This window comes from Tursiops truncatus, chromosome 8 (genome assembly GCF_011762595.2).
Source record: "Tursiops truncatus isolate mTurTru1 chromosome 8, mTurTru1.mat.Y, whole genome shotgun sequence".
In the NCBI taxonomy this organism is placed as follows: Eukaryota; Metazoa; Chordata; class Mammalia; order Artiodactyla; family Delphinidae; genus Tursiops; species Tursiops truncatus.
This window is the reverse complement of record NC_047041.1, coordinates 102,825,241-102,844,563: the sequence shown is the minus strand read 5'-3', so window position 1 is coordinate 102,844,563 and position 19,323 is coordinate 102,825,241. Positions and strand designations below refer to the sequence as shown.

Sequence of the window (19,323 nt, the reverse complement as noted above, 5' to 3'; positions counted from 1 at the left end):
CAATGGTTAATATTAAAAACAACAATCACTCCCTATGGCATGTTTACTATATGGTCAGGCATTGAATCTTATATTCAACATCTCACTCAATCCTAACAATTTTAAATACTAAGTACCATTCATAGATGAGAAATTTCATTCATTCCATAAATATTTACTGAATGATAAAGACATCTTAATGATCTTAATGAATACAAAGATGTACATCAGATTCTCAACCAACTATAACAACCACAACAAAAAGCAGAATGTCACAGAGCCAGCATAAAATAGCAGAGGGGAGAAAACAATAGCCTCAGAGCCAGAGACCCAAGTTTAAACCTCAGCTCTAATATTACTTAGGCAAGTTATTTAACTTCTCTGAACCTTAATATCTTCTTCTGTAACTTGGGAATAATATCACCTTGTGGGCCATTGTGAGGATTTAGTCAATGAGGTAAAATGTCTGACACAAAATAGGTGCTCAGTTAAACAGCAGTAAAAATAAAAGAAAATTTAAAAAAAAATTTTAAACTAGACTGACCAGAGAAGGATTTTAGAAAAGGGGGCGTGCGGGGTAGGGGGGGCTTCCCTGGTGGTCCAGTGGTTAAGAATCCACCTTCCAATGCAGGGGCCACAGGTTCGATCCCTGGTCGGAGAAGTAAGATCCCACATGCCGCAGGGCAACTAAGCCCGCGCCGCAACTACTGAGCCTGCGCACTCTAGAGCCCATGCGCCACAACTAGAGAGAAGCCCGCGCTCCGCAACGAAGAACCTGCGCGCTGCAACGACGATCCCGCGTGCCGCAAATAAGACCTGATGCAGCCAAATAAATAAATTTAAAAAAAAAGAAAAAAAGGAAGGGGAAGAAGAAACATTTGAGTTGAGCCTGGAGGAATAAATAGAATTTCAACAAGATTCAACAGAGAGAATTCCAAGCAGAGGCAACAGCATAAGAGAAGATATGGAGAGGCAGCACACCTAAAAAGTTAAGAAAATGGAGGTCAAGGAGGGGAGAGAGAGAATAAAAAGTTGCCACTGAAATATTAAGAATACTGTTCAATTTGTAAGAAACTAACAAACACCTATATATCCACCTGGCTTGGTGGATATACCAAGCAGTGTTAGGACCTGGTCCCCTGCCTCAAGGAGTTTATAGTCTAGTTAGAGATAAGACATAATAGGCAAAAGGACAAGAATATGGCCATAATGAAGCAGATATAGCAGAATACACATAAAAAGATAACTGCTAATGTAAGACAACGGACTGAACCTACTCTTCATTATTTGGAAGAAAAAGCAAACACTAAATCAAAACTGCCTTGAAATACCACTTCACACCCACTAGGATGGCCACAATTTAAATTTTTTAAAAAAGGGAAAATAACAAGGGCTGGCAAGGGTACAGAGAAATCAGACTGTGCCAGCAGGAATGTACAATGGTGCAGGTGCTATGGGAACACTTTGGTAGCTCCTCCATAAATTACGCAGAGAATGACCACATGATCCAGCAATTCTACTCCTAGGTATATATCCAAAAGAATCAAATGCAAGTGTTCAAACAAAAACTTACACATGAATGTTCTTAGCTGCTCTAAATCACAACAGCAAAAAGGTGGAAATAACCCAAATGTCCATCAACAGATGAATCGATTAACAAAGTGTGGTGGGACTGCCCTGGCGGCGCAGTGGTTGACTCTGTGCTCCCAGTGCAGGGGGCCCAGGTTTGATCCCTGGTCAGGGAACTAGATCCCACATGCATGCCGCAACTAAGAGTCTGCATGCTGCAACTAAGACCTGGCGCAACCAAATAAATAAATGAAAAACTAAGGAATTAAAAACAAAACCAAAAACAAAGTGTGGTATACTCATACAATGAATGGATTATTCAACCATAAAAAGGAATGAAGTACTGTTATATGCTACAACATAGATAAACCTCAAAAACATTATGCTAAGTGAAAGAAGCTATATACAAAAGGCTGCATATTTTATCATTCCATTTACATGAAATATCCAAAATAGGCAAATCTACAGAGACAGAAAGTAGATTAGTGGTTGCCAAGGCCTGAGGGAAGGAGAGGACAGGGAATGACTACTTAATGGGTATGTAGTTTCTGTTAGGGGTGATGAAAAAGTTCTGGAAGTAGGTATTAGTGATGGTTGCACACTGTGAATATACTTAATGCCACTGAGTTGGATACTTTAAAATTATTACAATGATAAATTTTAGGTTATCTGTATTTTACCATAATTTAAAAAAAAATTAAAAAGTGAATGCTTTCCTTTAGGAATGTAGATAAGGCAAACACAGTTCCACTCTGCCAATGCTACCAGAGCACTGAGATAAAATAATGACAGTCATAGAAATAGCTAACTTTTACTGAGCACATACTACGTGCCAGACACTGTTCTTCACATTTAAGTAACTTGCCCAAGGTTACACAGGTAGTAATTAGTGGAGCTGGGATTTGAAACCAGCCAGTTTTGTTTGAGTCCACACTTTAAAATCAATATATCCCATTATATAAAGTTTACACAATAGAACATGTGTACTATCTTTTGGGGACATGAACTGACACTGGAGATGTAACATTCTACTTTAGGTAGAAAAGAAGAATGGATCAGCCAAAGTACATTTAGTAATAATGGGTTATTGTAATCACCAATATGTTGTTCCTGCATTTTAACAATCATCATTTGAAACTTCTGATAAGTCTGTCAGTTTAAATATAATCACTGCTTTATTTTAAATCACAACAAAGATATCTGTGACCATCCACAGGTCTATGTGGAAAATATAAGGTTAGGAAGGGCTCTAAAGACCATTATTAGCAGAAAACATATTGAGGACATGAGAAAGTGATAAGTGAGAAGGAATGCAAAAGAAGGCTAGTGAGTGAATCAGTCCTTATATCTGTATAGCTCAGAAATTTGGATACTGTAAGTCTATGACAGGATCTAGAAGTCTATATTTTTAACAAGTATCACAGATGATTCTGATGCAGGTCATCTGTGGACCACAAACCCCTAAGAATGCCTGACCAATAGAGAAAAGCTTTGGTGGTCCATTAACTTGTGGATCCAAGGAATTACTTCCTGGAGGTCCATTAGGAAAAAAAAGTCAAGCGATGGACCGATAAGTACTCAAGTACTATGTTTTCCGAGGCCCCCTGAGAACCCTGCCTTGTGAAGAGTAGGAAAGCATTTTAATTAGTAAACAGATTTACTGAGTATCTACTATACTCCAGAGACTGTGCTAAGTAATAGGAAATACATAGTGACAGGCAGATAGCTGGAATCTAACATAGAAACAGGTAGGGGAGTGAAAAATACAGGGAATTAGAGAAACTTCCTCTACCTAGGACATTTATCTCTTGGATAAACGGAAGTTATCCAGCTGTCTAAAAAGAGCCCTCAAGTGGCCAAGAGACAGTACTGCAATACTTAATTTCAAAGGGAGAGACTGCACTGGAGCTTCAGCATAGAGGACAAAACATAATAAAAGTTGTAGTGTTAGGCGGGAAGCATCTGAAAACTTTTGTTTTAGAAGCCCGCACGCCGCAACGAAGACCCAGTGCAGCCAAAAAAAAAAAGAAGAAAGAAAATACAATTCTTATTAAGACTCAAGTTAACCAATCAAGAATGGTTAACCAATCAACCAATGAAGAGAAATTTTAATGAACCTACTTCTCAGCTTACAAAGTTTCAAACCTTAGCCAAGTTACCAAATGTAGCATTGGTGAAAATTTCCTGGAAATTTCTCCATGGCTTTTAGGGAAAGGAAGAGAATCATAAATGAAGTGTTATTCTTGGCTCAGAGATATAAAATTTCACTTTTGAAATTTTGCCCTGGAAGGTAGGCTCTTCATGGAGAGAAGGAAGGATGCACAGTGATAAAAACAGTAGGTAGGAAAGAGGCAGATGTTCAGATGTTGTATGTCTAATGGGTAGTAATAAATGAAGCAACTTCTATAACTACCTTTGAGAAAATCCTCAGTTGCTAAACAGTAGTTTCTAATCAAGAAACTATTTCAAGTAGTATATACTTCAATCAAATATATAGTTCAATGTTCCTAAGCCTTAAATCTCAGTAAGGGATTTAAGACTCAGTTGTAAATCTTAGATCTTTGCCTCAAAGACACTCAAAGGCCTCAAGTTTAATACTTACCCACACACATTTTGACATCATTCACAGTGAAGTCTGGATCTGGCATCCTATGAAACAAACACTAGTAAGTATAATGGGAAGCACAACTACTCTAGTCAGGTGAGTTTTTTCTTAAAGAACTAAGAACTCCCCAGTCAAGACATATCAATCTTCATATTGAGGATTAAAACATATTTGAAATATAAATGTATATATATGTACATATATATACATAGGAAAAAAGAATATATGAGAAAAGGTTAATAGGGATTATCTCAGGGTGGTAGATTTTAGGAGATTTAAATTTATTTTCTTTATAGCTCATCTGTATTTTCTCACTTACCTATAACAACACACTTTTAGATATTTTCAATGATTTATGCTTTGGATTATCCATACTGCATTGTCTATAGCCCTGGGTGTAACGTGGCCATTTTGCAACCACATCCAATCAAACAGCAAACACTTACTTTATTCCAAGTCCATCGGAGTTCTTGAAAATCAGAGGATCTCTTAAGCCACCTCGCTGGATATACTCTACATTAAAATCTGTCACCATAGGAAAACAATTGTTAGAAAGGGAAAAGGTTTAGCTGGAAAAAGACAAAAGGACCATAAAATGGATCCTAAATAATAAGGTAGAGATGGTATTTGCTATTTCTGTGTATACAGTTTTGCTGTTAGATAATACATGCTTGTTATTAAGAAGCATCTCTTAAGGTATAGGGAGAGCACACTGAGAAGCAGGGCTCAAGGGGTTTGCTAAATCTATACTTCCACAATAATTCAGAATTTAACCAACAGGGGATAGTACTATTGAGTCATCTCATAAATCCTAAGCAGAAATCATCGCCCTGTCACTTAATAGCTTAAATATGTAACTCTGTCCACTACAATACATACCATGACATCCTTGGAAGTTTGCCAAGGAACAAAGCTGCATGATACACATAGAGCTCAGTTTTGGTGGGGCAGGTACATGCATAAAAGGATTTTTATTATACTATTCTTAATTAAACCCAAACCAAGGGATGGGAGAAGAAGAAGGAAGAGGCCTTTAGGGAAAAATTCCAACATTCTTGCCCTAATAAACGCTTGCTTTTTCCAATATAGCAGAGAATGACTCACAGGGTGGGAGGACTGGGGCGGGGGTGTGTGCATGAGTGGCATTGAGTAGTAAGAGAAAATACAGATAAATAGCATCACAGCATCAACAGGCAGTACTTTGGCTGCAGAGATGCTGAGCCCACAGCTCCCAGAGTCTACAACTTCCTACATCAAGGGGCTGCAGGTCTGAACCCAAATGATACTGACCTCTTCCTTCCATAAAAGTAACAAAATTTGCATTATATTTGTTGGTGTGGAGTTTCTCTTCCAAGTCAAAAGTTCTTTTTCCTTCAATTTCATCATCTGAAATGCCATCATCTTCATAGCGTCGTCGCATGGTACCACGCTGGGGAGAGAGGGACATAAGGATGAAATGATGTACTTTTTCATGCCTTTCAGTTGCTATGTTAAGCATCAATTTTCCTTGCCTTATAGATCTTTTTCTCAACCAAAGGTCAGCTAATAGTCTCAGAATGTACAAAATTTTAAATGAGTCACTAGGTTTCCTACTTTGTACATTTTACCACTGCTAACTCTTTGAGCCTAGAGATATAAATTTACAACGAAAATATGACCAAATCGGGTCTACTTAACATTTTATTTGTCTATCATTGCTTAAACTGTCTTCATAGACATTACAGGCCAGGATACAAAACATAATTTTTTCATGGGGAAGGCCCTTTCTAGATTAGCTTTCTAAAACAACCTTCAAGAATAGACTAGAACACTTGAATTAATGAAACAGAAACTCTTTTACAGCAGATAAAGAAAGTTAATCTAAACAACAGTATTCCAAACAGCAGACCATCAATACTCAGCATTAAGGATAGTGTCTTGCCAAAGAAAGATACACAAATGGCCAAAAAGCACATGAAAAATGCTCGGGATCAAATGGCCAAAAAGCACATGAAAAATGCTCGGGATCATTAGTCATTAGGGGAAATACAAATTAACACCACAACGATACACCACTTCACACCCAATAGGATGGCTATTATCAAAAAGGTAGACGATAACAAGTGTTGGAGGGCATGTGGAGAAACTGGAACCCTTATACAGTACTGATGGGAATGTAAAATGTTGCAGCCATTTTGGAAAACAGTTTGGCAGTTCCTCAAAAAGTTAAACACACAGTAAGTTATCCTATGACCCAGCAATTTTAATCTTAGGTATATATCCAAAAGAATTAAAAACGCACGTCCATACAAAAACGTGTACACAGATGTTCATAGCAGAACATTATTTATAATAGCCAAAAGGCAGCAACAACCCAAATGTCGATCAATTGATGAGTGGATAAACAAAACGTGGTATATTTACACAATGGAATAGTAACTGGCCATAAAAAAGAATGAAGTACTGATATGTGCTGCAATATGGAAGAATCTTAAAAACATGCTAAGTGAAAGATGCCAAACACAGAAGACCATAATCACATTTTTATTTTTTTACTGTACGAATGGACTTTATTGTTTGCAACAGGAAGTGGAAGAGAGGATACGACAGATCCGGCTCCTGGGGCAGCTCCAGACTCGGTCACCGCCCTCAAAAAGTCATAATTTTATTTACATGAAATGTCCAGAAGAAGCAAATCCACAGAGATAGAAAGTAGATTAATGGTTGCAATGGGCTGGGGAGAGGGAGAGATAGAAAGTAACTTTTAACAGTATGGGTTTCTTTTGGGAGAAATTAAAAATGTTCTAGAATTAGATAGTGGTGATGTTTGCACAACTCTGTGAATATACTAAAAACCACTGAGTTGTACACTTTAAACGGGTGAATTTTATGGTATGTGAATAATCTTGTAAGCTTTTTTTTTTTTAAGATAACACGTTGCTTTTGCTGCAAATTTACCTTTTGGTATATTTTACTTTAGCCAGTGTTAAAATTTGTCGAAGTTTCTTGAATACATACACATAGGACAATTCACGTGGGAGGCAATGAATGGTAAAGTAGCCCTACTCCAGTATGTGCTAAGGACAACCAAACCTGGAATTTAAAGTTAGATATTGATGATCTAGAATTGATTACATGGCACCTGAATTTATATAAACACATAAGAAAATGAGACACTGTAGAAAGGTCTCTTAGGGAATGGGATCAGGGAAAGGGCAGAAATAAGTCATAAAAAATAAAAACTACACACAGAGGAGAGCACACCAGAGGAGAGCAAGATTCAATTTAGCAGTTTTAGGTAGAAACACTGATAGATACCTGATATCTTTTCCATATTTGGTAAAAAAACTTTATAACACTCTTGGGCTTCCCTGGTGGCACAGTGCTTAAGAATCCTCCTGCCAATGCAGGGGACACGGTTCAAGCCCTGGTCCGGGAAGATCCCACATGCCGCAGAGTAACTAAGCCCATGTGCCACAACTACCGAGCCTGTGCTTTAGAGCCCGCGTGCCACAACTACTGAAGCCTGCACACGTAGAGCCCGTGCTCCGCAACAAGAGAAGCCGCTGGCCCGCGCACTGCAACGAAGAGTAGCCCCCGCTCGGGGCAACTAGAGAAAGCCCACGTGCAGCAATGAAGACCCAACACAGCCAAAAAGAATAAATAAATAAAATAAATATTAAAAAAAAAACACAAAAAACTTTATAACACTCTTACCTAGCACTTTGTTGCCATAAATCACAGCTCAAAGGCCAAAAGACCTAATTTAGTAGACCTCTCACTCTAAAAATGCCATCACTGCTCAAAATATTTTTAGTTACCTTTATATTTGAAAGGGGGGGTGGTATTCTCACTGACAATTTCTTAAATAGGTTCGTTTTTTAGAAGACACCACTCCGTTCTCTTCCTCACCTTATTTCATATATGTGTCTTTGAAGAGAACTCCAAAAGATGAGTTCCAAGTATGTCAAAAAGCAGGAACAATACCATCGGAATAAATGTAGTTTCCCACAATAATCACTTTTAGAAAGCATTCATTTGTGCCCAGAAATAAACCCACGCATACATGGTCAATTAATTTATGACAAAGGAGGCAAGAATATACAACGGGGAAAGGATAGTCTCTTCAACAAATGGTGTTGGGAAAACTGGACAGCTACATGCAAAAGAATGAAACTGGAGCACTATCTTATACCATATATAAAAATTAACTCAAAATGGGTTAAAGACTTAAATGTAAGACCTGAAACCATAAAACTCCTAGAAGAAAACATAGACAGTAAGCTCCTTGACATTGGTCATAGCAATTTTTTTGGATCTGACTCCAAAGGTAAGGGAAAACAAAAACAAAAATAAACAAATGAGGCTACATCAAACTAAAAAGCTTCTGCACAGCAAAGGAAACTACCACCAAAATAAAAAGGAAACCTACTGAATGGGAGAAGTCATTTGTAAATAATTTATCTGATAAGGGGTTAACATCCAACATATATAAAGAACTCATACAACTCAATAACAAGCAAACAAACAAACAAACTGATTAAAAAATGGGCAGAGGATGTGAATAAACATTTTTCCAAAAAAGACACACGTGGCAAGAGGCACATGAAAAGATGTTCAATGACACTAATCATCAGGGAAATGCAAACCAAAACCACAGTAAGGTATCATCCTACACCTGTCAGAATGACTATTATCAAAAAGGTAACAGGGACTTCTCTGGCTGTCCAGTGGTTAAGACTCCATACTTCCACTGCAGGAGGTGTGGGTTTGATCCCTGGTTGCGGAACTAAGATCCCTCATGCCACATAGAATGGCAAAAAAAAAAAAAGTGACTTCCCTGGTGGTGCAGCGGTTAAGAATCCGCCTGCCAATGCAGGGGACACAGGTTTGAGCCCTGGTCCGGGAAGATCCCACATGCCGCGGAGCAACTAAGCCCATGCGCCACAACTACTGAGCCCGCGTACCACAACTACCGAAGCCTGCGTGCCTAGAGCCCATGCTCCACAATAAGAGAAGCCAGTGCAATGAGAAGCCTGCGCACCGCAACGAAGAGTAGCCCCCAAAAGCCCACGCGCAGCAATGAAGACTCAATCAATCAATCTATCATATCATCTAGCAATTCTACTACTGGGTATCTAACCGAAGAAAACGAAAATATGAATTTGAAAAGATATATGCGGGACTTCCCTGGTGGTCCAGTGGGTAAGACTCCGTGTACGCAATGTAGGGGGCCCAGGTTCGATCCCTGGTCAGGGAACTAGATCCCGCATGCGTGCTGCAACTAAGAAGCCCACATATGCAACTAAGAGTCTGCATGACAAAACTAAGAAGTCCACATGCTGCAACTAAATTTCCCACATGCTGCAAGGAAGACCTGGTGCAGCCAAAAATAAATAAATATTTTTTAAAAAGAAAAGACATATGCATTCTTATGCTCCCTGCAGCATTATTTATAATAGCCAAGATATGGAATCAATCTAAGTGTCTAATTGATTGATGGGTGAATAAAGATGTGGTATATGTGTACACACACACACACACACACACACACACACACGATGGAATACTACTCAGCCATAAAAAGGAATGGAATCTTGCCATCTGCAGCAACGTGAGGGTTGAGAGTATGACGCTAAGTGAAATAAATCAGGCGGAGAAAGACATACACTGCATATATATGGAATCTAAAAACCAAAACTAACAAAACAAAATCCAGAGTCATAAACAGAATAGACTGGTGGTTGCCAGAGGGGTGGGCGTGGTGTGAAACAGGTGAATAGGATTATGAAGTACAAACTTCCAGCTATAAAATAAGCAAGTCATGGGGATGTAATGTACAGCATGGGGCAATATAGTCAATAATACCATATTAGCTTTGTAAGGTGACAGATGGTAAGGAACCATTGTGGTAACCATTTTGCAATGTATACAAATGTTGAATGTTGTACACCTGAAACTAATATAATATTGTATGTCAATTATACCTCAATTTCAAAGAGAAAAGAAAGCATTCTTTTGCATAAATTCTAATATGCACATCAAAAAAATCCCAGTCATATTTTCAAACTTTAACATTTCCTAGGTCAACTATTACCGACTCTTTTTCAGTCAAGATATCATCATCTTGATTATCCCAACATTTCTAACATGGTAGCCTGAAGTTCTCTGTCTCTTCTTTCTTTTTATATGCTTTTATTTTTCCTATATTCAAGAAGAATTATTCTTCCATTTGTACTTTCAATATGGAAAGTGTAAGGATATAAGGAAAACTCCTGCCCCAGCCAAGCTATGCCCATTTCTGAAGGACTACAGAAAAATTAAATTCTTGTTTTCTTTTGATTGTTGCAATTGGGAGGTCAACAGTAATGTGAAATTATTTGTGCTGGTTTTAACACTGTCAAGGATAAGGGTCCCCCCCACCATTCTCCTATCTATATGTAAACCCTGGTGAAAGTAAGCATCTACGGCAAATCTCTAAGTGCTTAAAAAACATATTCAATCCTCAAAATAACCCTGGAAATAAGTAGTCAATGACACAATCTGCTACAGGTGAAACTCAAAAGGCAATGCCACTTTAACACTAAGGAAAGCAGCCACCAATCTCCTCCAGCCTACCAACATTACCAAATAATTCTAAATGGTTTAACTAGCATGCTGTGCTTTTTTTAATTCTAGGTGCTTTTTGGCAACCTAAAGGATGTTTCTGGCTTCCCATAGACACCAGCCCTTGCTGAACCCAGTGTCACAGTAAATAGTAGGCACAAACTGAACTATGAAATCTATTCCAACCACATTTTCACTCAAAAGCAATTTGTACTTTCCAGGGTTAACAGTGAGTTTTACTCCTGAATAACCAATTATCATTTATTCTATTTAGATTACCAAACTATATAGCAAACTCATGTTTTCCAACTCACCATGAGCAAACTCATGGTGGCGCAGTGGTTAAGAATCTGCCTGCCAATGCAGGCGACACGGGTTCGAGCCCTGGTCCGGGAGGGTCCCACATGCCACAGAGCAACTAAGCCCGTGTGCCACAACTACTGAGCCTGCACTCTAGAGCCCATGAGCCACAACTACCAAGCCCGCGTGCTGCAACTACTGAAGCCTGCGCACCTAGAGCCTGTGATCCACAACAAGAGAAGCCACCGCAATGAGAGGCCCGCACACTGCAACGAAGAGTAGCCCCTGCTCGCCGCAACTAGAGAAACCCCACGCGCAGCAACAAAAACCCAACACAGCCGAAAAAAAAAAATTTAGAAACTGCCTTAAAAAAATATTTACCACTCCTGGTCAGGTGGTAATTAACTATATTAAATGGTAAAAACAGCCACATAAATGGAATATTTAGTTAACTCAAGTACTGACACATAAGATGAAGGGCTACAGATACTATACTATACTATACTCTCCTCTCCTCTCCTCTCCTCTCCTAGATGGTTAGCTGTAGAAAAGACAATGGTGGGAATTCCTTGGCGGTCCAGTGGTTAGGACTCCACACTTTCACTTCTGAGGGTTCGGGTTCAATCCCTGGTCGAGGAACTAAGATCCCACAAGCTGCAGCGTGGCCAAAAAAAAAAAAAAAAGACAATGGTGCAAGAATAGATGCAAACAGGTATCCACTATTACACAGAAACATCTGGCATTCTCTTTTCTAAACATGTGTAAATGGAAAGCAACCTTTAAAACTATAAAAATTTTAAAAATTAAAAAAAAAATTTAAATGGTGCTGGGACAACTGGATATCCACATGTAAAAGAATGAAGCTGGACCTCTACCTCACACCTTATACAAAAAAACTAACTTAAAATGGATCAGACTTAAATGTAAAGGCTAAGACTATACAATTCTTAGAAGAAATTGTGGTGTAAATATTCATGACTGTGGATTAGGCAACAGTTTCTTAGATAAGACACCAAAAGTACAAGTAACAACAACAAAATAGATTAACTAGATTTCTTCAAAATTAAAACTTTTTTTTTTTTTTTTTTGCGGTACATGGGCCTCTCACTTTGTGGCCTCTCCCACTGCGGAGCACAGGCTCCGGACGCGCACGCTCAGCAGCCATGGCTCACGGGCCCAGCCGCTCCGCAGCATGTGGGATCTTCTCAGCCCGGGGCACGAACCCGCGTCCCTTGCATCAGCAGGCGGACTCTCAACCACTGCGCCACCAGGGAAGCCCCCAAATTAAAACTTTTTGTGCTTCAAAAACACTATCGAGAAAGGTAAACGGCAATTTACAAAATGAGAGAAAATATTTGCAAATTATATATCTCATAAGGGTCTAATATCTAGGATATATAAAGAACTCTTACAACTTAAAAATGAAAAGACAAAATATAAAATTAAAGTGGGCAAAGGTTTGAAAGAGTATTGTTCAAAGATATATAACTGGCCAATAAGCACATGAAACATCATTAGTCTTTAGCTCATCAGTCATTAAGGAAATGCAAATCAAAACCACGAGATACTACTTCACAACTACTAGGTAATAAGTGCTGGTGAGGAAGTGAAAAAAGCAAAACCCTCATACACAGTTAGTGGCAATGTAGAACAGAGCAAATCTTTTGGAAAACAGTCCGGCAGTTCCTCAAATTGGTTAGAGTTACCATATGACCCAGAAATTCCATTCCTAGGTATTTACCCAAGAGAATGAAAACACGCCACACAAAAACATGTACGCCAACATTCATAGCAACATTATTCATTATAACCAGAGTAGATGGACACCCCAAGGGTCTATCAACTGACAAATGGCTAATAAAATATAGTATATATCCATACAATGGAATACAGTTGAGCAGAAAAAGGGAGTGAAGTACTGATAAATGCTACAAACACAGATGAACTTTAAAAAACACACCAAGTGAAAAAAGCCAATCACAAAGGACTACATATTTTATGATTACCTTTATCTGAAATGGACAGAATAGGCAAATCTATAAAGCCAGAAAACACATTAGTGGTTGCCAGGGGCTGGAAGGAAGAGAGATGGGGAAAAACTGCTAATGTGTACTGGGTTTCTCTGGGGTAATGAAAATGTTCTAGAATTAGATACTGGTAATGTTTTCACAACTTTGTGGATTTACTAAAAACTATTGAATTGCACACTTTAAAAGGGTGAATTGCCTAGCATATGAATTCTATCTCAATACAAAATAATGATGGGCAATCTGTAAAAGAATAAAGGTAATACAACATACATGTTTAAGTAAAGCAATGTATTTTTATAAGAATAAAGTTTGATGTAGACCAATAGAAGACACATTGCCTGATATCATTTTTTTGAGAAAGCAAAGTCTTTTTCTAAACAATTTCCATAGACATTTCAGTTGATTTTATATGAAAGGACACACAGACAAGTGACTAAAAAAAGTTGTTCAGTATTTAATGAACTACCATGATGTGCCAAAAATGCAGAAGCAGTTTGTTAGTTCTGAGAATTTCCACTCCATCTACTGATATAATTCACCACATTAACAGATTAAAGGAGAAAAATTACATGATCAGCTAGATCTGAGCTGTCCAAAATGTTAGCTACATGTGACTATGAGACTTAAATTAATTAAGATTAAATACATTTTCAACAAATGATGCAGGGAAAACTGGGTATCTGCACGCAGGAGAATGAAGTTGGACCCTTACTGACACCATACAGTACAAAAATTAACTCAAAATAGATCAAAGACATAAACATAACTGCTAAAACTATAATAAAATTCTTAGACAAAAACATGGGAAAATCTTCACAGCATTGGCTTTAACGAGGATTTCTTAAACGATATCAAAAGCAAAAGCAAAAAAAACAGACAAAATGGACTTCATCAAAATTTTTAAAATTTGGGGACTTCCCTGGTGATCCAGCGATTAAGACTCCGCGCTCCCAATGCAGGGGGCCCGCGTTTGATCCCTGGTTAGGGAACTAGATCCCGCATGCCGCAACTAAAGATCCTGCACGCGGCAAAGAAGATCCCACATGCACAACTAAGACCCGGCACAGCCAAATAAATTAAATAATTTTTTTTTTTAAATTTGTGCAAAGGACACTAATGAGAGAGTGAAAAGAAACAATAGGGAGAAAATATTTGCAAATCATATATCTGATATGGGATCAGTATCTAGAATATATAAAGAACTCTTACCACTCAACAACAAAATAAACCCACTTCAAAAATGGGCAAAGGACTTAAACAGAAATTTCTGCGAAGAAGATACACAAATGGCCAATATGCACTTGAAAAGATGTCTAACATCACTAAAAATCAAACCCACAATGAGATACCACTTCACATCCATTAAGATTCCTATCATCAAAAAAACACAAAATAACAAGTGTTAGTCAGGAAGTAGGGAAATTGGAACCCTTATGCATTGCTGTTTGCAGCCTGTGTAAAAAAACAGTCTAGCAATTCCTCAAAAAAGTAAACACAGAATTGCCATATGATCCAATAATTCCACTTCTAGTATATACCCAAAAGAACTGAAAGCAGGGACTCAGACACCTTGACACCAACGTTCATAATAGCATTATCCACAATGGTCAAAAAAAAAAAGTGGAAATAGTCCCAAATTTCCATTGACAGATAAATAAAATGTGGTGTTTATATATACAATGAAATATTATTCAGCTATAAAATGAAATGGAGGTCTGATACATGCAGCAACATGGATAAACCTGCAAGACATTATGCTAAGTGAAATAGGTCAGACATAAAAAGATAAAATATTGTATGATTCCACTTATGAAGTACCTAGAGTAGACAAATTCATAGAGAAAGTAGATTAGAGGTTACCAGGGGCTGGGTGGAGGAGGAATGGGAAGTTACTGCTTTATGATTACAAAATTTCTATTTGGGGTAATGAAAACAAGTTTTGGAAACAGTAATGATGGCAGTACACTGAATTAATACACTTAAAAATGGTTAGAATGGCAAATTTTGTTATAAATATTTTACAATTTCTAAAAATTAGTAACGTAATATATCAAAAATCTCCCTTTGAGAATCACTGTACAGGAACTTCCCTGGTGGTGCACTGGTTGAGAATTTGCCTGCCAATGCAGGCGACACGGGTTCTATCCCTGGTCCGGAAAGATCCCACATGCTGCGGAGCAACTAAGCCCGTGCGCCACAACTACTGAGCCTGCGCTCTAGAGCCTGCGTGCCACAACTACTGAAGCCTGCGTGCCTAGAGCCCATGCTCCACAACAAGAGAAGCCCCCGCTTGCCGCAACCAGAGAAAGCCCATGCACAGAAACGAAGCCAATAAAAAAAAGAAAAAAAAGAATCACTGTACAATTCTATCATTTTATATCAAATAGTTTTTCTTGCTAAGATAATCAACCTGTGAGAATCAGGAAATATGGCGGTATTATTTTACAAAGAAAAAGAAAGGTAAAACTGACCTAAGTTAACCCTCTCAGAAAACAACAGAAAAACAAGAAAGTAAAAGTGTCTAAAGGGAGAAATTATCTAGTGTCAATTCTACTATTGCTACTTTCTGTGTGATCTTAGGCACTTAAGTAAATCATTTAACCTCTCTAGATCCTAGTTTTCCCCTGGAGGTAAATAATTCAAGGTCCCTTTGTGTTCTAAAATAAAGTCCTCAACAATCTGATTCCATCTAAGATATCAGCCTTGCTCCCTTTTACATTATACCATGTTGAAATTTTGCTACATACGGGTCCCCCAGGTCTGCCTGCCCTTATTCATAGACTATCTAAATTCCAGACCTAGCCCTCTCTGTCCTGACCAGAGACACTGAGAGAGACCAGTGGTGGGTTGGCAGGGTAGCCCTCCTAGGGACTTCCACATCGTCCTGCTGTCTGCCTACCCCCCATATTAAACAAACCTCCGTGTATCTCAATCAACCAGATGTTAGAGGCAGTTCTTTCTGGAGAGCTTAGGCAATTCCCATTCCCCTAGGGATACAAAGGAGTCAGAGAATGAAGAAATTGTATAAAGTATGAAAAGGCAGTTAGTTTTTTATTAATGACACCCACAAGGGCTACTGCTCTGAAGGTGAACTATGATGCCAGGGCAAAATTACAGTAGTAATAGCAGTTAACGTTTGAGTGCTTACCACGTACCGAGTACTGTAATAAGCACTATGCATGTATTAACACATAGAAGAATAGTATCCTCTCTACTTTATAAAAATAAAAAAGGCAAATGTAGGATAGAAGTAACTTGCCCAAGTTACAAAGTTAGTAATTGGTGCAGCTGAGATTGGAACCCCAGCACTTTGGTTTCAGAACCAATGGTCTAACCACCCTATACTACTGAAATCATTTTGGAATGAAACTTCAGCCAGACCAGTAGCTTGAGACAGCTGGAAGTAACTGTCAAAGGAAGAAGACACCCAGACAGCTGAAATGACTCTGTCAGCGAGAGGAAGTAAAGTGGTGGGACCTACTGGCAACAAAGGAGACTATCTATAAATCAGAAAACCATGCTTGGTAGAAAGAAGATTAGCAAAAGACCTTCCCTAAGGTTGGAGGTTTCTGATATTTGCTAAGGGATACTACATTTCTAGCTATGCCACTATTTATTTAACATTCTACCATTCCTGACTTCTAATTCTAGCTTTTACTTGACAAATTATCTTACGGGACATTCAGCTATTCTGGCTGAAATAAAAATATTGTTATTCCTAACCAGAGATCATTTTATTTTATATCAGAGTGCTTTGAACTTAGTACATTTATTGTGTATGGTATTAAAATTTGTTCTCATTCTCTGTATTTGTAGTCAGTGACATTTATTACACACCTTCTGTAAAAATGAAATTGCCAACTTTTTTTTTAAGCAAGATTTCTATGTCTCCTATTTTCTCTAAGATTCTGATCTGAGATAGATCTACCCCACTACCTGATAGAAAAGTTTTTAATTACACAGCCTCTTTGCTGGTGATGGTATAAGAAGCCAAGTAATAACTGGATTTTCATGTCCACATCATGATACTGCTTTAAAAAAAGTTTGGGGCATCTTTTTACAAATTTATAAAGCTATGTGGATTAAATCTGAATCTTTCCAACATATACCAAATCCCCTATTTGATAAGTGCTTAATAAGCTCTTACACATCTTTAAAGAAAGCAGCTGAGGTTCTCAACTAGCCTCTATCACAAAAGTATGGACATATACATACCCTAAACATCAATTGAACTTTAAAGTGTTGTTCTCATTTTCTTTCTTTCCGTATTTTTGAAAACCCATCATTACTGTAAGATCACACACTGGGACAGGTACATATGTAGATGGATCGTTGCCTACCACCTTCCTATGTGTGTATGTGTGGTTTGTGCTATAAAAATTATTTGAGGGGACTTCCCTGGCGGTCCAGTGGTTAAGACTTCGCCTCCCAATGCAGGGGGTGGGGGTTCGATCCTTGATCAGGGAGCTAAGATCCTACAAGCCTCGTGGCCAGAAAACCAAAACATAAAAAAAAACAGAACAAATCAATAAAGACTTTAAAAATGGTTCCCATCAAAAAAAAATCTTAAAAAAAAAGAATGAGAAAAATAAGTTCTTAAAAAAAAATTATTTGAACACTTACTCATTCATAAAACAGGACACTGAACATGGAGTAACAGCCAGATGCTCTGCATACAAAGATAAAAGGCACAGTCCTAGCCCTGAAGGAGACTGCTGGCCAGTAGGGGGAGACAGATATGTAAATAAATTACAGTATTACAATTCAATGTGATAATGTACTGTATTAAGATAGGTAGATACAAATGTTATTAGAGTCCAAGAAGAAGTAACAGAATGGTTGGTGAAGGCTCCACATAAGAGAAGAAATGTCTGTTCATTCATAATAACTTTACTGAACACCTACTAAGTGCCAAGGACTATAGATACAGACTCTATATTGCTCCTCTATAGCAGTGACCTCTTCAAACTTTTTTGGGTTTCCCCCTCACCCTACTGGATTACTCAGGACCTCCGTATTAAATGAGAGGGTGTGGATAACATTTTTCAAAAATAAAAGCTTATAATCTTTGTTTAGAAAATGTGATAATTTCATTACACCTCATGAGGGATTTTAATGGAAACACCCTAAGGTAGTACAAGAACAGTAGGAACCACTGCCTTACAGTGACTGAACCTTGGGCCCAAGTTTTTACCTTTTGATTTAACACTTACTGGCCCTTAAAATAAGAGGCCTGACCACAAAGATAAAGGAAGGCACATGCTTAGTTTTAACACGACTGCTTTAATGTATTACAAAGAATGTGTACTGATCAACTGACAGGGCTGAAAAGCTTGCATTTCTTTTGTTGACAGTTCAGCCTTCAAATATTTTCTGGGCTAACTGAAGATCACGTTCTGCAGAGATCAACAGTACACAGAACACTTTCTATATATGAAAGACGTTAGCAGATCACAGTAATTCCAACAAGGCAGAGTAATCCATAAATAGAATTTGGCAAGAAGCTTTATTCACACCTAAGTCTCTGATTAAAAAAAAAAAAGATAGCTGAGAAGGCACAATGCTCTGAAGAAGAGGGATATATAACACAAAGTGAACTTTTCCCCTAAAAGTTCCCTCAGAACTAATATCAAATACCTACTATATACAGAATGATCCTAAAATTCTGAGTCAGGATACAGTTACTCAACCACAAACATGTCCTCCAAAAAACCAACTGGCTGAGAAATGAGTTAAAGTGCTGGATCTCGTCCACCAACATGCCCTGCTTTTCTGCATACTATGTGGTATAATCAACTGTTCAGTGTGCTTGCTGCACAAGTAACCATGATATCGCCACAATTCTGTAAAGAAAAAAACTGTGGCTACAAGTAGCCAAATCATTCTCTGAAATTCAGGATGAAGACAGGCATCTCAACACCATCTTTAAGAGGAATAATCTTAGTTCAGACATTATAGAAAAAGCACATTTTTATTCCCCTAAAGGTTTTTACTAGAATATACATACATTCTTCTTCTTGGATACTGGCAAAAGTAGTACTCAGCAATATTACACTATCAACATGCAAATGTTCAATCCGTTTATCCTCCCAAAGTAGCCTAGTCAAGCCATCAGAGAAACTGGAAATAAGTAACAATATTTGTCAATGTCCAAGTCATGTTGGGGGTTTCACTTCTTTTTTAGATTTATTTATTTATTTATGGCTGCGTTGGGTCTTCGTCGCTGCCCGTGGGCTTTCTGTAGTTGCAGTGAGC

At 38.1% G+C, this 19,323-nt stretch overlaps 1 protein-coding gene across 4 annotated transcripts in view; it reads right to left on the bottom strand.

The window, feature by feature from the left end:
* KDM2A (lysine demethylase 2A) overlaps positions 1–19,323 on the bottom strand; it is a 105,801-nt gene that overhangs the window by 37,891 nt on the left and 48,587 nt on the right. For all 4 annotated transcript variants that reach the window (XM_073809239.1, XM_033861225.2, XM_073809240.1 and 1 more), the window contains 3 exons: positions 5,444–5,582; positions 4,600–4,678; positions 4,151–4,197 (listed from right to left, as the gene is read on the bottom strand). In XM_073809239.1, the coding sequence (XP_073665340.1) occupies positions 4,151–4,197; positions 4,600–4,678; positions 5,444–5,582 (265 nt within the window). The remainder of the gene's footprint in view (positions 1–4,150; positions 4,198–4,599; positions 4,679–5,443; positions 5,583–19,323) is intronic.